Source organism: Gadus macrocephalus, chromosome 6 (genome assembly GCF_031168955.1).
Source record: "Gadus macrocephalus chromosome 6, ASM3116895v1".
Classification (NCBI taxonomy): Eukaryota; Metazoa; Chordata; class Actinopteri; order Gadiformes; family Gadidae; genus Gadus; species Gadus macrocephalus.
Genome location: NC_082387.1, coordinates 12,119,684 through 12,138,885, shown reverse-complemented (window position 1 = coordinate 12,138,885; position 19,202 = coordinate 12,119,684). Strand labels below are relative to the sequence as shown.

The 19,202-nt window shown below is 47.6% G+C and overlaps 3 protein-coding genes across 9 annotated transcripts in view; 1 reads left to right on the top strand and 2 right to left on the bottom strand.

The window, feature by feature from the left end:
- Positions 1-7,285, bottom strand: part of zdhhc8b (zinc finger DHHC-type palmitoyltransferase 8b) — a 46,884-nt gene extending 39,599 nt beyond the window's left edge. For both annotated transcript variants that reach the window (XM_060054164.1, XM_060054165.1), the window contains exon 1: positions 6,681-7,285. In XM_060054164.1, coding sequence (XP_059910147.1) covers positions 6,681-6,784 — 104 coding nt within the window. In that variant the 5' untranslated portion in view covers positions 6,785-7,285. The remainder of the gene's footprint in view (positions 1-6,680) is intronic.
- A 110-nt stretch (positions 7,286-7,395) lies between these two features.
- On the top strand, positions 7,396-10,253 carry pgam5 (PGAM family member 5, serine/threonine protein phosphatase, mitochondrial). Of its 2 annotated transcripts, none has more exons than XM_060054169.1 (6): positions 7,396-7,914; positions 8,064-8,236; positions 8,474-8,599; positions 8,806-8,894; positions 9,160-9,290; positions 9,637-10,253. In XM_060054169.1, the coding sequence occupies exons 1-6, from the start codon at positions 7,685-7,687 to the stop codon at positions 9,785-9,787; spliced, it is 900 nt and encodes a 299-aa protein (XP_059910152.1). In that variant the 5' UTR covers positions 7,396-7,684; the 3' UTR covers positions 9,788-10,253. The 2 variants fall into 2 exon arrangements, with proteins under 2 accessions (XP_059910152.1, XP_059910151.1); XM_060054168.1 differs by having other exon boundaries at positions 7,397-7,914; positions 9,157-9,290.
- A 52-nt stretch (positions 10,254-10,305) lies between these two features.
- On the bottom strand, positions 10,306-19,176 carry ankle2 (ankyrin repeat and LEM domain containing 2). 5 transcript variants are annotated; one of them, XM_060054157.1, is made up of 13 exons: positions 19,060-19,176; positions 17,271-17,713; positions 16,723-16,899; positions 16,135-16,319; positions 15,510-15,698; positions 15,154-15,276; positions 14,702-14,765; positions 14,286-14,467; positions 14,019-14,125; positions 13,355-13,545; positions 12,376-13,237; positions 12,146-12,277; positions 10,306-11,576 (listed from the first exon to the last, which is right to left on the bottom strand). In XM_060054157.1, exons 2-13 carry the CDS (start codon positions 17,704-17,706, stop codon positions 11,369-11,371), a joined length of 2,856 nt encoding a protein of 951 aa, XP_059910140.1. In that variant the 5' UTR covers positions 17,707-17,713; positions 19,060-19,176; the 3' UTR covers positions 10,306-11,368. The 5 variants fall into 5 exon arrangements, with proteins under 5 accessions (XP_059910140.1, XP_059910138.1, XP_059910137.1 ...); XM_060054155.1 differs by having other exon boundaries at positions 18,982-19,121; XM_060054154.1 differs by lacking the exon at positions 19,060-19,176 and adding an exon at positions 18,378-18,530.
- Positions 19,177-19,202: the final 26 nt, after the last annotated feature.

Below are 19,202 nucleotides of genomic sequence, written 5' to 3'. Positions count from 1 at the left end.
GAAACCAAGATATAAATAAGAAGGGTCTGCTGCTGCCACACACGCACACCCACCCACCCACCCACACACACACACACACACACACACACACCCCTTGCTTCAGAGTGGATACAGCCTGCTTGTCCCTCTAGAAGGCGGTGTACTGTGTATTGTGTGTGTGCGTGTGTGGCGCGCATAAGGTGGGACTCTGTTTCTACTTACTGTCTGTCGGTCACGGTCTCCATCTGACTAAACACCAGGAGGGGAGGGGAGCAGGGGGGGGGGCGAGGGGAGGAGAGGAGAGCAGGGGGGGGGCGAGGGGAGGAGAGGAGAGCAGGGGGGGGCGAGGGGAGGAGAGGAGAGCAGGGGGGGGGCGAGGGGAGGAGAGGAGAGCAGGGGGGGGGCGAGGGGAGGAGAGGAGAGCAGGGGGGGGGGGGGGGAGGAGAGGAGAGCAGGGGGGGGGGGGGAGGAGAGGAGAGCAGGGGGGGGGCGAGGGGAGGAGAGGAGAGCAGGGGGGGGCGAGGGGAGGAGAGGAGAGCAGGGGGGGGCGAGGGGAGGAGAGGAGAGCAGGGGGGGGGGGGGGGAGGAGAGGAGAGCAGGGGGGGGGGAGGGAGGAGAGGAGAGCAGGGGGGGGGGGGGGAGGAGAGGAGAGCAGGGGGGGGGGAGGGGAGGAGAGCAGGGGGGGGGAGGGGAGGAGAGCAGGGGGGGGGGAGGGGAGGAGAGCAGGGGGGGAGCAGGGGGTGGGGGGGGCCCATGGGGGGGGGGGGGGCTAGTAACACTGGAGGTAACTAGTAACACATGTTCTTCAACAGCAGGCAGAGCTCTGAGCAGCCCACCACGCCTGTTCTAAATGTGTGTCTGTATCTCTGTGAGGCCGCACAAGTATGCCTCTCTATGTGATTCTATATGTATGCAGCATGCATTCAACGCTCTGTGTATATCTGAATGTGTACTCTGAAAGCACCTCAGTTCTCGCGCCACACACACACACACACATCACACGCACACGCACACACACACACACATGCACACGCATGCCCTGACACACACACACACACACACACACAAACCCACCTTAATAAACTACAGTTCTCTGTCATATCAAATAGGCTGATTCGACAATACAGTCCTCATATCTTAATATGGTTTGGATCCATGAGGCACGCATTTACACATTTTGAGACATTACTCTAAATCTTGCCATGTTCAGCAGATTCAGATGGAACTCTCTCGAAGACTAGTGAACTCTGCGATTGAAATAGTTCGCTAAGTATTCTCTCCTGGCCCCGGCCCACTTCACAGATCAATAATGGCATCTGTATTTGGCTTGTCTAATGTAAAAGAATGCGTCGCAGAGTGAAAGAATATTGGATCCATTTTTAACTTCCTCGCTCTTACCCTAATCATGGGCAGTGATGAGGCTGGAGACAAGAGGGAGAATAGATGACCCCTTTAGCCCTGAATACAGACGGGCTGCTCGGCTCCTCAGAGCAGAGCACAGGCTCGATGACATGATGCAGTGTTCATCATTAGGGTTGCGTCTGTTTGGCTGGATCGGGTGGACCGGGGACCAGACTAAGAGACCTGCTCTGGAGTCAGATCCCCAATATTGCTTGGAAGCGGGAATCACACAAGAAACTAAACTGCCATGATTAATGTGATGTCGAGATCTTGTCAAAGGGTTAAGCCCCTTTCACACATGCTGTCTTACCCTGCAAAGCTCCAGAAAATGTTGTGCGTGGGGACATGTGAATGGGAACTGGGATCGACACTCCGGGAAATCTGCACCATCGACAAGTGCTACCGTTATGTCTTCCATTGTGCTTTATTGGAAGGTAAACACTGTGAATGTCAATGCTAATTAAAGCTGGTGCAATTAGAATCCTCTCATATCTCATTCACCTCAACACAGAAGATCCAAACAGTAACACCACATGATTCCAACAGAAACGACTCCAACTGAGAGTTAAACCCTATCGAACTGTATGATAGAGTTTAGTAGAACATTTCCATAGGGGTCAATGTTTTCCTAGTCTAATCCAACTGACTGTTTATCCATCTGGTTTATGACACCGATATGGGCTTATCTTAATTCAATGTTAATACAATGACAGTGAAAGAGGAATGAGGATAAGAGAGAATATATTGAATTAGTTATCATCCAGCCAGAGGGGGGAGGCTCCAGATTATCCTCGTCAGTAAACACAAGCGTTAGCTATACCTGAGCAAAGCCTGAGGCAGTGCTTATACCAGACACTTCCCCCTCTGCCATGGTGGAAACAGAAAGCAGCAATGTGTCGGTGTGAATGAGCACATCTTATGAGAACGAACCACTGAATGTAGGCAACAACAAGTAGCCTATATCACGTTGTGTGATCTCATTGCCGTCATGTAGACTAGCTGAAGGCTAAAAATATTCCAGAATGAGTGTATCCAAATTAAGATGTACCAAGCTTGCTATTAAAGCTACAGATCAAACTATCCATCTATTTCCGATTTAGCCTTTATGTTTTTCCACATGTTGCTTTTCCTACTACCATGACTTAATCTGTTAATCTGTATTGGGTTTGTTTGTATGAGGGTGTATCCCCCTGTATTGTAGCCCAACGACAACTTAAATTAAGCAACAAGTTGAAAACGACTGTGTAAATGTGACCGGTGAGAACAAGCAGCGAGTCCTTTTCTTGCCTCGAGATGAGAAGAGTAGGACACAACTAAACTTAAAAATAAACCAGTCCCTTAATACCGAGGGGCCTCTGATGGCGCCTCACCAGCGCCCAGGGGACGCCGTCTCGACTTGATGTTCCGTGAACGATGCGAGCAGTCGTGCGATTTGGCGCAGGTGGATGGGTTTCTGAGGCACGAGTTTATCATTACGGGACATCGAACAGCACGCGGCCATGATTGATAACCGCCGTGTTGTTGGGCTAGTCAAGATTATATGAGCAATATTACAGGCTGGCAGTTCTGCAGAGAAGCTTAGGTGCTGAACACTTATTTCTTCGATTAAAATTAATGAATAAAAACAGGGGCAAGAATGTGAATGTACAATCATCCCATTCTATGTGAAGGGTCTATTCTCTTCACTGGACGCCTTCCTCCACCATCTCGACCGAGTGGTCCACACAAACAAATCAAATCAACGCTGTGATATAATATACAAACTCTATGGAGCATGTAAACGGAGGAGGCTGAGTTGAGAACGACGGATTATAACCCCGCTATTCAATACCCCACGGAAGGCAGGAGCTGAATGAAAGGGAGTTGATTGAAGAAAGTCTCGTGTTCAGAATTCAAATGGCTTCGATCTATTGTGGCCGGTGTGTCATTTTAACCTTCTGAGTGAATACCACTCGAGTATTACGCTCTGGTGTAAATGCGGGGGATTCTCTCTCTCTCTCTCTCTCTCTCCCTCTCTCTCTCTCTCTCTCTATTGGACGTCAAGATATTCTAGAGAGACGGGGAACGACATAAGTTTTAAGGAACCCTTGTGATCATGAGGCTCCTTTGAAAAGAAGATAAGAAATAAAAAATTATATATATATATATATATATTTATTAGTTTTCTCATTGAAAAACAACAATCCACACGGATCACCACACAGACCACAAACTGTTTAGAATATAACAACTAAATTTCCCATAATGCAACACTGGGAGCCTCACAGCCACTAATCTCTCATCAGAGGGCGATGAACAGCCTCTAATGGAAACAAAAAACATTAAGGAATACAAGCTTGTTAGCAAAACCACAAACAAGACTTAAAACATTAAGACAACAGTTGCTAAAAGTAACCCCACTGCTGTGTGGATGCCCTCATAAATACATGTTTCATTATGCTTGAAAACGTCCATTTAACTCTCTTACCCTCTCTCCCACCACTGGTTAAAAGAACAAACAGGAAAGGACTTAGAAGCAGATGGAATAACAATGGATCGGAGGAGAATCTGAATCCAGACCAATTCAGTGCATACAGTGAAAGGGAGCAAAGGAAACAGATGTTGAAGCTCAAGATTAGATTCCTGTCCAGACCCATTCTTTCACTTCGGCTCTACTTTACGGCAGGCGGAGGACAATGTGATTGTGATGTGGACTCAATTGCTGCCTTCTCATGGAAAGTGGACACTTTTATTGTGATAGTCTCGATTGCTGATTTAGCCTGTAGGATGATTAATCAATACCTTCCATGTGCCCATCGCCATTTCTTTTGCCAAAGAACTGAGACTTTGATTGTACTGGAAAACCCATCAAAGTTCATGCAGTGTAACATTTAACTATAGGCTGTAAAAAGCACTACCCAACCCCAGGACGAAAACCAAGATGGATTCAATATGTTCCCAACTTCCCATGATGAAGTTGGCTATGGTGACTTATTATCATTACTATTATTACTGCGGGTGTAACCGTGGCTGAAGGATCACATTTATCAGCCAGCGGGTGGTGATACCCATGTCGGTGCCGGGATGATATAAATACTATGTAATAACTTGCTCTAATTCTATAGCCCCCCCCCCCCCCCCCCCACCCCGAGTTACGCAAACTGTCGTCTGTCCAAGAGCACGGCATGCTAACTCTGCGGTGCCTCTACCTTTTATCTTTCTATACAGTATATGGGCTCAACCGGCGGGCTGGCCCACTGTCACTATCGTGGTGGTCCGTGTGGTGTGTGTGTGCGTGTGTGTGTGCACACCACACACGCACACACACTACACAGTACAACGTCTTCAAGAGGGACAAGTAGGCTGCATCGACTCTGAGCCCCGTCTGAAGAAGCAAGGTGTGTGTGTGTGTGTGTGTGTGTGTGTGTGTGTGTGTGTGTGTGTGTGTGTGTGTGTGTGTGTGTGTGTGTAAATCAATCGGCGGTCGATTCTTTACTGAGCATATTAATAGTGGCTATTAAAGGGAGTTATGTGTTATTAAGCTACATATACATTTGACCTTATGTTAATTTGGTTATCTGCCAAAAAAGGTTGTATTCCAACTCCTAGTGCAGTTGATCCATGTTATTTTGGTCAGTAGCAGTTTAGCATCAACTGGGAATCCCGTTGCCTTAGCCCCCTAGCTGTTACTAGCTTAGGACAGTAATTGTAAGCTACACATCCTTGATGATTTTATGCAATACACATTCTTATGTGGATCACAATGGGTTTATATGGCCTAGTTATGGCTCAATACTCTCTGCCTTTAGGAGGGTTTAACTATGAAATCAAAGTGTAACACAGTAAAGTTTTAATCCTGGCCTTATATCCATCTGCTGGAGGATGAACTCTGAAAACAGATGGACGTTCACACATGCGTTTACTGAAATTACTCATACACAAATAGTTGCGGGCGCAGACCAAGATAAAAAGAGCCATCCTGTTTCTTTGTTTTTATGTATGTGACCAAGAGAAACAGAGAGAGATTGAAATAAAGCCTGTCATAAGGACAATGTGTGGCTGCTTGTAGTTATTGCAGCTCATCTAAAATATTTTTCCCCCACAATGGTGTCAATCACAAATGTCTGTGCTTTACAATTATTTTTCTAAATTGTGTAAGATGTGGGGTAAATAGGCTATAGCTAGGTACTGGTCGTGGTGAAATATAATGCATATCATAACAAATAACCAATTCATCCCACAAGTGGATGTCTGTCAAACCGAAAGTGGTCCATGAAACTTAATCAGATACACAGCCTCTCTTACAAGTAGTCTGCATTGTGGTAGGCTAACGGTATTAGCCTATATGCAAGTGTCATCGAATTTGAGCCAATTATCAGAAAGCAGTTCATTATGGAAACTAACCACGGTGGCCAATCAATGCCGCGATAATGGAAGGGCCCATTAGTTGTTTATGCGGTGAGGGTTAGATGATTAAGTTGCATTTTTAAAGGAGAGTCAAACTGGAAGTGTTTGAGCGGGTCTTGTTGGTGGTAAAGACCCACTTCTCCATGACCAGAGCCACTGAGACGGTCCAGTAAGCATTTTAAAGGTCGATGAGGACACTTTATTTTCATTTGTATCACTAGCTTTATTTCAAGGGGTTTTGCTGAAGGGGGAGGGAGGATTAGAGTGTAGCCTACAAAGAGAAAAGACTAGTGCGCCGTCACATAACGGAGCATTCAATTATATCGTTTACCACTCGATTTAAGCGGCTCGACACATGATGTCATTTCCACCCCATTGGACACTGTGCAACATTACAAAACATGACAGAAATAAGAAAACTGTAGCTTTGGTTTTTGGTGAAAACGCCAAAGCCTAGTTGTAAAACTTGAGCTATCTTTGCAACATGTTTATAGGTGATAGGACGCGACTGATCCCCCTTAATAGTGATAGGGGAGCGCTGTTTGCTGATCAATCAATGATGTTTAATTGCATGAACTACCTGCTGCGTGTTGCGGCCTGTACTAAGTGGTCCTTTACAATCGTCCAGTTGTTTGAATTGTACGTAAGATGGCTTGGGTGAAGTTTCCTTGCAGATAGTTAAAAAGAAAACATCCACGTGCAGCCAACCTAATCCCCTTTTTCCTCGATTGTCGCTAACGTTAAAAAACCTCGACAAGACGAATACATAATTTACAGGAATTATTCTATAAATGCATAGTATTACCCGCCAAACCACTCAATCGCCCATGTTGACCTAATGGCCATATACAATCCGTATGCGACAGCCACTAAAGAAAACGTGTCAAAAACATAAATAAAAATAACAAACTTACGTAAAAACGAAGAATAAAGTAGTCGATCCCACAAGAAGTGTGGCAGCTGTGGATACCGGGATATATTTGGTGGGTTTAAATCTCTTTCCAGCGCTGTTGAGCATTCTGTAATTTCCACATTCCTCAATTATTTATTCCAGTTGGAGATGCATTTGAAGATCCAATTTGCAATGTTTGTAGCTGTGAAAGATTAAGCCAATCTCCTTTCGCTACCAGGGAGCCACAAAGATCCAAAGATAGAGAGGCAAAAATACAGCGCTCGGGGATCTTGGAAATCCCACCCTTCCAATCCAGCCCACAAGTGAGGTCACTGAACCGCTTGAAAGGTGGAGCTTCTATGCAAACCTATTCATGCAAGTGCCTCAATGCTAAACCCTGAGTCCTATACGGATGAAAATCGGTACGGTTGAAGACTAAAGAGCAATACATTCATGGTTCATCATGGTTCGATCATGGTTATAGTGAAAGGTCGATTCAAGTTGGAGAAGGATATGTTTCGTTTATATCAGGCGGGAGAAGATTGTTCATATAGGTTAAATAAATAACACATTACCGCATTCAGCACAACAAACTACGCATTCATTGTATGTTATTCCTTATAATGATGTTGAGGTTTTTGTAATCTCATTATCTCCGGGCACAGTCTGAGTATTTGTGAAGGGACATGTGACCGGAGCGCCCCCGCGTGGTAAATATAGGGATTTATGAAATCGTCAAACATTTGATTCTGCCGGGACACCGTAGTATAATAAATCCGGTCAGCGTTCATTGTCAAGTAAGGCTAGTTTCTCTTTCTGTCAGATACCATTAATTAATGTCATTCGGTGATACGTTTGCAAATACGTTGAATGTGTATATAGCAGTGTAGACATTTAGGCCGTAACTCTGTAAATTCGTGTTGGCCTTATTGCAAGCCACAAATTTAGCTCAGATTAAACTAGCTAGTTAAACCAGTCAATTAGCTTGCTGCCTAGCATTAGCCCCCCGGCTCAGCGGATTCAAGAATGTCGTACAGGAGGACTCTACAACTTATATGCGGGGTCGCTGGAGGCTCTTCTGCCGTGGTGTTAGCGGTGGCCGTGGCCGAGTCCCGCGGGTGTTTTGGAGAGCAAGGGAGAGAGAAGACGAGTGTGTGGAGCCGGTTTGGTGTCCTCCAAGCAGCACAGCCGACATGGACAACTGCAAACCACACACCGGTGCCGTCCGGACCCGCTTGGGAATTTAACTGGGATAAGTAAGTACTCCGCGCATTACTTTATCTTGTTAAACATTATTGATTGTTTGTGAAAAGTTCATTTACTGGTGTGTCTTATGTCAGTGCTGGGGATCACCGCTAGTGTGCGTAAAGCTTCTAATCCCATCACCTGTCATGACTCCTTACAGGAGGGACCCGTCGGCGTTCACCAACGGGAAAAAGAAGGAGAAAGCAACAGAAGACCTCACCTCTGAGCCGGACAACGGGAAACCTAAAGCCACACGCAATATCCTCCTCATCAGACACTCCCAGTACAACCTGAGTGGAAACGGCGACAAAGAAAGAATCCTCACGCCATTAGGTTATTTTATTAAGTTTTTGCTTTTGTTGGTTCTTTACTTGTCCCCGTGTTTCAAATTGGCTGATCTACCACCGTTTCGTTCGTAAAAAGTTGAGGCCAATCGGTAATTTCTTCCAAAATATTCCATCCATTTATATTGATCATTTTGTATCAACGAAGAAAATTTATACACCTACAAACATTAATCAGAAAATCGGATGTATCCTTGTAACAGTACCGTTGTCTTCTGTTCCTTAGGCAGGGAACAGGCCGAGTTCACAGGCCAGCGGTTGGCTGCTTTAGGCCTGAAGTATGACACCCTAGTGCACTCCTCCATGTCCAGGGCCACGGAGACGGCGAACATAATCAGCAAACACCTTGAAGGTCAGTAATTGAGACACAAAAGCAGTAATAATCGATGGAATTAATTTAGGTAACCCTGTTCTGTATTACAACAAACAATATTTCAGGGTCAGTTATTTCCTATTTGAGAAATAACCTACAGCTTTATTAGAGGTTCAGTGGATACATACGTATACACTTGACTGCACATTAACGCTAAAGTTGAACTTGACTTTCTACTCTTTCAGGAGTGGAGCTGGTCAGCTGTGACTTGCTGAGAGAGGGAGCTCCCATTGAACCCGTCCCCCCGGTCACACACTGGAAGCCAGACGCTGTGGTGAGACCAGACTGCTGCTTGTTGTAGAGATGGATGAGGATATGTTCAAGTGTTTTCCGGCCAATATATGCATTAGACACCATCGATTTTAATCAAGTCTCTCTCTTGCCAAATTTGGCTTTGCAAAAATCCAAGCCAATACTGGGGTTGAATTTTAGAGTTCGGAGGGTTCAAGAATACTTTAGAGAGTAACGTTGTTGATTCCGATAGCGAGAGGTCAGTTCTCACCTGGCAGCACTCAACCTGTGTGCCCTCCCTCCAGCAGTACCACGAGGACGGGGCTCGCATCGAAGCCGCCTTCCGCCGCTACATCCACCGGGCCGATGCCAAACAGAAGGAGGACAGCTACGAGATCATCGTGTGCCACGCCAACGTCATCCGCTACTTTGTTTGCAGGTGCGATCAGGTTCCTCGGTTGTTGATTCCTGCTTCTGTGTGGATCCGTCCTGTTCATTTAAATTCAAACCAGCACATTTTTTGACATTGCCCATTTCCTATGGGCTCAGATTAGAATTGGTGAGGTCCTTTGCAAGTAACATCATACACAGGAAAACAGGTAAATGACCTGTCGGCACCAACCAAAGATAAATTCCTCAAGTATTTTCATTGAGCACTACTCACACCATATTGCATTAACAGTATCAGAATACATATAAAATTACCTACGCTGATGTGTAGCTTTTAATTTATGTACTTCCCTCAGCCATTATTGTGATCCTTGCGTCTGCTCTGTGTCCCTCAGGGCTCTGCAGTTTCCTCCAGAGGGATGGCTGCGGATGGGCCTCAACAACGGCAGCATCACCTGGCTCACCATCCGCCCGAGTGGCCGTGTGGCTCTCCGAACCCTTGGAGACTCGGGCTTCATGCCCGTGGACAAACTCACCCGGACCTGATGTCATACGCGTAGCACAGGTGTAGGTTCAAAGACCTAGGATGGAGTCATGCAGTCGTCTACTCAAGTGTCTTGCAAATAAGCTGTTCTTTTGTGCTTTTTTGTAATTTAACTACCATAAATGCTATCCAAGTTGCTAGTTTTGTGAGTCACTCCCGTGCCATAGTCTACCTACCTTCAGTGCAAGGGAGTCCAAACAACCAGTAGACTTGTTAGCTCAACTGATTTGTGCTGCAAATATCTGGTTCAATAAGTCAGTGGAGAAACTTCTGAATGTAATGTATAAGAGTTCATCCCAAAAGTGTCTAATCTTTAATTTTATTAAACCAAAATTATGTATTAAAAAACACATTTCTACAGCTTTTGTTATCGTAAATGACGCAGATGCTTTTTGTACCGTGCCCTCGATGTGAGGGTCTTTCAAAAGTCTATGGAATTGTGCAATAAAGTTATTGTTCTGTAGTTGACTTATGCTTTACACGGGCAGAATATTTGGAAGCAGGCGAGAAAATGCAGTGGCAAGTTACGTACGGGGTGAAATTTTATTAGTCGAAAGCAAACAATCTAGACAGACAAAACGCGCCATCACCATGAAAGTATTTTCCTTTTTTATAAAGCATAGAATGCCAAAAGCACAATTAGCAAGTTTAAGTATTTAGGTGCATTTTTTTTTTTGCAACGTTCCACATTCAAAACATTGAGACCAGGATAAGATCTGTCACCTGAGAGCACAATTACAGCAATACAATCCTTTTAATGAAGTAGTCTTGTGCTCTCCAATGAAGGCTTCAGTTACACGGAAATATACATTCTCTTCCTCATGGACGCGGCCTGACCGGTTCTGATGTGTAGCCGGAAAAAACGGACTTAAAAAGTGTATACATCGTTTTTCTATCCAAACTCATACAGTGCGCGCTGCTCAGTCTGATTTATATTTAACAAAAATGTCAATTGAAGGCTGCCTTTACTGGTAGGAGACAAAAAGAACGGTTTATCTAAAACCCAGTAAAATGTTGACCAATGTACACATGTCAAGTTAAATTAATTGGGTGCCAATGTCCACAGCAGTGCCCAACACGGCTGCCCAGTGTCTGACGTCAAGAACGGCTGGACAGAATGACAGGTGGTTTATATTTAACCAAATGTCCATTGATCGAAAAAAGTAAGGCGATTTCCTTAACCGAGGACAACACAGGTACTGGCAGTTACTTTACACGTTAAAAACACTAACCCTTTGTGCTACTGACTCACGTACAAAAAAAACATTAAAATATTGACTTCCTCACACCTCACAGGAAACCTCACTTTTCTTTTTACCCATCAGTCACACGTGCACATCACAACCTTATGCGATGATGATTCCTGTACGCTGTATGGGCTTATTAAGTACCATTCACAATTTCTACAAACAATTTGAGACGCTTGTGCATAATTCCGTTGGGGGGGGGGGGGGGGGGGTTTCTGAGCGCTGGTGCTACTCATCGGGGCGGGGAGTGGCGGAGCTGTACTGGAAAGGGGGAGGCATCTACGCAACCGGGGGTTCCAGAAATAGGGGGAGGGGTTCTGGGGAAATGGGACGCAGCTAGAGGGGGTTGAAGTGTTTGAGGCGGATGCGGTGCAAAGAGCTGGCGTGGGCCGGGCTGTAGCGGCCAGGGCTGAAGTCTGGCGTGGAGGGGCCGAGCCGGGCCGGGCTGAAGCGGCCGGCGGGGGGCCCCATGCCGCTGGCGGGGGAGCTGGGGGTGTGCGGTGGCATCCTGGGTCGGTGTTTCACCACCGCAGGGCTGGGCCAGCTGGCAGGAGAGCCAAGGTCGCTGGTTATTTTAGATCAGGAGGACTGCATGTTGGACTTTGCTTTATTGTGACGATATGCGCCTCTATCACACACTGACCACTGTAAAATACTCTTCTTTTAAGGATATATTGCGAGTACATCCACATATATTAATGTGAGGATCCAGTCCAACACAAGAGATACAGTAGATCCTAGTCGGATGTACATGCCACAGTGAAGCACTGAGACCAGCGCTTTAAATGTACAACTAGAGCATATTGAAGTCCAAATGTGTCAGATTAATCTCCTACCCCGTTAGTACGGGGGAGTCTTAAAGATGGGGTTTTGTGAGTGTTGATCGTAAGACACTTAAAACCATGAGGGACAGGCTGGCAAGCCTTTTTCATTTGTGGAATATTTCAGTTATAGGGTTTTATTTATTCATTTATTATTGATTTTAAGCTATACGTTTGTTGATACACATAGCGACTAAGATTTAAAAGTGCACAGTTGTGCGTTTACTTTTTTGTTGAGAGAACTGATGAGAACTTGTTCTGAAGATTGTGCGGGCAGCGGGACGCGACTCACCTTTGCATGTCTGATTTGGAGTAGCTCTGCATTGTGCTCTTCCACTTGTGAATGCTGGGGAACTGCTGGGGGCTGACATCTATGGCTTCTATTGCTAACAGGACCTCGCTGTCCAGCTTGGTGGGAACATCCCTGGGAAGAACGTATGTGGAACACAACACAGTTCAAAAGAAGAGACAAAAAACAGCGGCGTAATGATGTGATGTGGAGCGAGAGAACAAGAAACCCACCCTTCAATGAAGAGGCTCTTCCTGATGCGTGGGGGAGGGGGCGTCCTGCTCAGGAACTCGTTGGAGCTGTTGAAGGACTTGTAGGACCCCGACGAGCCCGAGCCGCTCAGGTCCCGCCCGCCGTGGTCCCACGACTTGGAGCGGGCGCAGAGGGTGCGCCCCGAGTCCGCCCCCCTAGTCCTCTGGCCCAGCGGGCCGTCCAGGTTCTCCTGGGCCTCCAGGAACTCCTCCGAGCTGCTGCTGCCGCCGCTGCACCTCTTCCCCCCGGCCGGCTGCCCCTCGTCCTCCGCCCTCCACGCCTCGGCGTGGCCCAGCGAGAGACGGCCCAGCCCGCAGCTCAGCTGGGCCGCGGCGAGGGGGGCCGGGGGCGGGCCGGAGGAGGAGGAGGAGTCCCGCAGCTCCCTGTGCCGGCCGCCTCCGCTGCTCCTCCGCTCCCGGACCCCGCCCCCGCCGGCGGAGCCCCCCAGGGACATGTGCTCGAACTCCAGCGTGAGGTCGGAGACGGGCGACAGCAGCAGCATGGCGGAGGACGACGGCGAGAGGCGGGAGCAGGACGCCGTGTCCCCGTTGGGAGTCCCGTCCCACCCGCCGGCGCCGGACGCCAGGGGGGACGCGCAGAGCTCGATGCCGCACGCCGCCGCGCCGCCGGGGGACAGCAGCAGGCCCTCGCCGCCGCACAGCCGGTCCACCTCGGCCGCCGTCTCGATGAGGTCGGCGCCGCGGCGGTCCCGGGCGCCGGCCGCTGAGCTGATGCTGGTGAGCGCCGCGTTCTGCCGGTTCTTCATCTCCTCGCGGCTGAGGTCGTCGCCCTCGTCCAGGAAGGCGCCCACGGAGATGGAGTTGCAGAACTTCTTGGGCTTCCCTGCAAGAAGGACGCCGTCGATGGGGAAACCAGACAGACGATGTGCGACCCGAAGGACGTCGTAAACGTGAGGCCAGGCGGTCTCATGGTGCGGAAAAGTGGGGAGGAGGGGCGTACCTGGGGACGGCGTCCTGAAGCGGTTCCTGGTCTCGTTCTCCCCGGCCTCTTCGTGCGCCCGCTGCCTGAAGTCCTTCCTGCCGAGGTAGTCCTCAAACTTCCGCAGGCCTTCCTGTGAGGCCAGGTCCACGAAGCAGTCCAGGAAGTCCCAGTACTCTGCCCAGGCGTGGCCGAACTCATGAGCCAGGTTCCTGTGGATGGATGGAGAGAACGAGTCACAGAGATTCTCTCTGCAAATACTTACACCTCACCTGGTCGAAATAACTAAAATAACTCATCAACTTTAGAAACTATTGTTCTGATTCCTATTGGTGCTGTGCCCTTTATCGAAACGTGCTTGTACGTGCAGCAATTCCAAGTGTTTGAAGCTGCGCCGATTTTGATGGTATGCTTTAACAACTCAATCAGAAAGGCAATTAGATTAAACTGGCTGCCAAATTACCTAATGTAAACTCTACCTAGTGTAAACTCTCTCCGAGAGCTAATCAGTATGCTGCCCTCGCACTGCGTCCTCGGACCGAACTAGACAGCTAGATAACAACCTTCAAATCCTCCAATAAATCCAAAAGGCTTTATTTATTGATAACGTTTCAAGTCTTCATGGGATTTGTACATTTATGATTCTAACCTCTCAGAATATGAGTGTGAGAGGGCTGATCCTCACCTGCCCACCCTCTCCACGCCGCGGTCAGGGTCAGACTTGAGGATGTGGTGAACTTGCTCCGCTCTGTCTCTGGGTGGCGTCTTCCACGCCCGCCGGAACTCGTCCGCCTACAGGGGGCACCAGCGAAATGAACACCAATGAGCGCGACGGTTCGATCGATTGAGGAAGTGGTGGTGGTCGAAAGAAAACAAATTTAAATCTGTTTCAGTGAAAGTGATTCATCTAGGGAGGTAAATAATTAATCCGGTTTTATTTAAAACTGCCTACTTTGGAGGGGCTCAGGGGGCCGGCGAAGGCTTTGACGGACATCAGGGGATCCATGGGACTCCGAGCGTGGCGTGGGGACAGCGCGTTGGAGAAGCTCTCCGAGGGCTCGGGTGACCAGGGAGCACCAATGATGGGCTGGGAGGAGTTGTCTGTCGCCCTCATTAAGGGGATGTAGCAGCGGTCTGACACAGAGATGGAACGGACTGTCACGACATTCATCCAACTTTGTCGATATTAACAAAGTATTCTCGGGGCATTAGATATTAAACCCACTGGGATGGTACATCGGATCGGATTACAAACTGCAGTATGGCGATGGAATCTAAAATTAGAGCTGCTCAAATACATTTATTGTTGCAATTATGAACTCAGATAACAGCACTGTCGATTCCTGGAGAGAAACCTCGATCTTGTACCTTCCAAGTAGTCCAGGATCTTCTGCTTCACTTCTTGGGTTTTATTTTTTCTATCACATATCACCTGGGGCAGAAAAACAACAACACAGAGGAGGCGGTTAGCAAACAGTGAGATGCTGGGGTCGTTCGGGGTGACGTGTTGTTGTGCCTCGTCTGTGTTGATATTAGAGCGCTCTGGTGACTAATGTGAATATAAATAACCGTCGGGGTGTGAATACCGACAACCTGCCATATCATGGCAGCTGGATCCAACACAGCCTTAGGCTGAGCAGAGAAATCTAACCAACCGAGCTATTCAGACGACACCAGCGATACAATAAGTATGTTTGCTGAACAGCAATGGAATTTACTGTTTGTGTTCAATGTGTGTTCGACACCGAGTGCAAACAGTCGACTCTAGTTCACAACTAGATCGGTAGAACTAAAAAAAACCTTTGCAAGCAGTTACTCACTTCACATGGTTTTTGGTCGTACTTGTTCTTGCGGTTCTTGTCGACGTCCGGATGGGAGCACAGAACGTTGACCACGTCCGGACACCCAAACTTACAGGCAAAGTGGAGCGGAGTCTCATAGCCCTGGAGTGGGAGACACAACATCTGGTGAGGAACCTTGAGGGTGGGCCATTGTGATACCGGATAACCGAAACCACCACTCTCCGCCTTGATCCTCACAGTTTCCATTGCACAAAAAAACAGAAAGGCACTACACTGTCCCCCAGTCAACACACTTCTTTAAATGATCAACCAGCCCCAACGCAATCCATGCCACTACATTCTCTACTTGAAGCCAGAGCGAAGCGGTCACTCACTCCCTTGTCTGGGGTGTTGAGGTAAAGGTCCACTATGTAGCGGATGCGTCTCTGCAGCATGTGCTCCTGGTCGTCGGGGTACATGAGGCGCATGAACTTGGGGTCCTCCAGGGTGTCCAGCAGCAGCTGGGCCATGCCCGCCTGGTTTTCCTTGGCTGCCACATGCATCACGTTGTACCTGCAGCCCTCCTGCATGGCCACACACACAGAGCACAATGGAAGGGCCAGGAGAAGGCGTTTAGAGGAGACGCTTTTGAACAATACCTGCAGCAAGGTCTAAAACAGAGACGGAAAAGACAGTGAAGACGGTTTTCACAACGGTTCGCAGGAGTGTCCGCCATTTAGAGATCAGCGACACAGGCAAGATAAAGGTATTTACTGTTTCAAATCCGACGAGTTAGACAGACAAAGCATCTAAAACCAAACCGAAAGCACAGAGGACGGAGCCCCGAGGTATAAAACTTGTTCTACAAAGTAACAGTGGCCATGGATAAAGCAAGGATGTTGACGGATCAACTAATTAATGGTGTGTCTTTGCATAAAAGACACACCAAAAGTCTAGGGTACTGCAATTAATACGCGCACACCCCCAAAACCCTTTCATGCGAGTCTTCCAGCTCCTCACCTGTACTATGGTGGGGTTATCCCCTGAACCTATCAGATACCGGGGATTACTCCAGATGAGGTCGTTAAAGGTGCTCTCGTCGCCTTTCTCCACTGACTTCCGCAGCTTGGCCGTGAGGTCCTGAGTGCGGGGGCTCTTGAAGCTGTTGGCTCGCTCCCGGTTGATGGCGTCCACCTCCGTGTTATCTAGACAGTGGTAGAATGCACTTAAAAACAGAAGGTACTGTCCGTGTATTGGACACTAAGGTTGGATAGATTTCGATATAGGTTTCCATAGTGGGACCTTTGGCTTTGGATAGTGCACTGTACATTAATGTGTAATGCATTGGGTCTCTGCATTAAACATAGTCGAGTATGGTTAGGTATGAGCTCTCTCTGCGTCTGTCCACTTTAAAAAAAAAAAATATAGCAGGGCATTGCTTAAAAGTAGTTATTTAGAAAGGATGTATTTTCAGTGTCTACTAACCTAAATGTTTTTCCCCCGCGCAGAATACATTGTCTGTCCAGTTCATTCCCAATTCATTTGAAAATATGCTTATCTCCAGTGCCCTAGACTTAGATTGCAGTGAGTGCGAGCTCTTGTGCCTACCTTTGGCCATGACCGGGCCACAGGAAGTGGATTTGCTGGGGGAAGGGAAGTAGTCACACATCCCCTTGGCGAACTTCTCTGCGTCCTCACGTGATGGAAAGGCTTTGAAGCGAGCGCCCTTAATCATCTTCACAACCTGAAGGGCGTCCTTCTTGTCCGTGTACACGTGGGGTCTCTCTGTTTGGGGGGACGGGGACGGGGGGACGGGGGGAGAAACAACAAGATGATACAATGCTTTCCTTTCCCTTAAAGCATCTCTCTCAATGGCCGGATACTTAAAGCACGGCACAAGGTGGATATAGACAAATACTGGGCCGGGGAATTATTATTATTGCCATCCGAAACTTCGGCCGATTTGACCGGAATGTGCAATACCGTACCAATATTTGTAGCTTGCATGTAAATAGCCAGCATTAAACAACATATGCACAATTCATATTTTATCTCATGGCGTTGTGTATTACATGAAAACCATCATACCATCACAATATTATTTTAGCCAACATATACCAGTGAGGATGGGACATTGATCCTCAGTCTCGACTCACCGTTTCTGGCCAAAACGTCCTCCCACAGCGGACACACCCCGTAAAAGAAGGTGGGCGACACCTGCGATGCCTTGGAGGGGGTCTCTGTCCTCGGCTGAGCGGGGCCATCCTCAGAGCTGCTGGAGCCGGTCCGCGAAGGCGCCGGGATCTCCTCCTCCTCGGGGGGGTTGAGCCCCGAGCCGTAGCCGAAGTCGGCCTCCACGCTCCCAGCCTCCGGCGGGCCACGGCCGACAGCGGCCACGGCCACGGCACACGTTACGGGGCCGTCCGTTTCGGTGGCACCGCTCTCAGGCCCGGCGAGGACCTTGGCCAGCTTTCTCTCAAAGATGGCCCGGGTTGTGGCTGTGATGGGGCCGAACTTGAGGTCCGCTCTGGCCAACTCCTGCCGCAGCTCGTCTTCACTCAGTCCCCTCAGCCTGCTCAGAACCGTCTCCATGCTTCAGCTACATGGAAGAAATGGAGAGATCAGAGACCATGATGTGATCTCAAAACGCCATTGCATCTCGGCACAGTGCTTTCATTACATGGATATCCATAGAACATCAACACACCTAGATCAGAATGGCAATGGAGCAGGGGGGCAATCAAGGAAAAATAACATAAAGTAATGAAAAAGTAAAGCACAGTAAGTAAACCAAACCACCAAGCTAAAATTGTCAATATTAAGATCATTACCTGCCTCAATGTATCACTGCCTTCAAACCTATTTTGTACATTAGCTGTAAGACAGCAACTGACACTGGCTTATTAAAGGCAGACCACAAGAGTTGTATGCCATCCGCTAGCTAGCTTGCTAACCAAACAAGTAAGTAACGCCAACAATGCAGAGTGAAGGACTGGAAGGCTAACACGAGAACAGACGACGCAACACCAAAACTAAAAACGAGCGATATGTGAAACACGGAAAGCAAAATCTGAGAGTTGCCATGATGTCACTGTGGTTAAAACAACACATCTGACATCATTAGTCGATGTGATCGTAAGCTGTCACGCCCAAGTATACCATCCGTGGAGGGCTTTCGTGATGCAGGAATTTGACATCGTAGTGATCACAAGAAAAATACCGCCTTAGGTACAATGACAGCGAGAACGCATATGCCTACTTACCGAAGATCATTTTATATCTTGCGTAAGCAATACAAAGTCTTCGTTCTTTTAAAAGATAAACAGTTGTGTAGACACAATGCTCAAGATGGTCTGGAAGAGTGTCATTGTTTACAACACGTTGTGCGCATGCTCAGTGTCCGAGACGTAAGACATCGAAAGTTGTATTATAGCAATTATATTCGATTAATTACAATAATTGTGAAGATTATAAATATTAATTTTAAGATTATAAATGTCGATATACGCATGACTATTAGAACTTTTATATTATGGCCACTTTTGAGGCAATGCTAACTTTGTATCAGTAAAAAGCTAATTTATGTGGACGGTTGGTTAAATAAAACGTTTTAAAACATTTAATTCTGTAATCTAAGGTTTGTCAGAGGTGGTTTCTGCAAAGAGTAATAACAAGCCGGTTATGAAACTATGGGAGATTGTCCCTCAGCTTAGCTAACGTTAGCTAGCAGTTTGCGTTCCCGACCATAGGTTTACACACACGTTTGTGTTTGGACAGGCCGTGTCGGCGCAAGCATATATTACGAGACCATGAGTTTGAGCTCTTCTTCCTTTTCTTAACATGATTATCATATCGGTTCATGCCCACCTCCTCATCAACTCCCTCTGGTTAGGGATATTACGGAATAGTTGCTGGCTGCTGACCCTTTGGGATGTAGAGACTCACCGCGACGCTTTCAAACCGTCCTGCCTGAGGACCCCAACTCCCTACTCGCAGATGCCCGACTTAAAAACGAAGTTAACCCAATCTCAGAAACTTGTCAAACTTTTCAAATTAGGTCCCTACGTGTTGTAGTCAGGTATTACAAT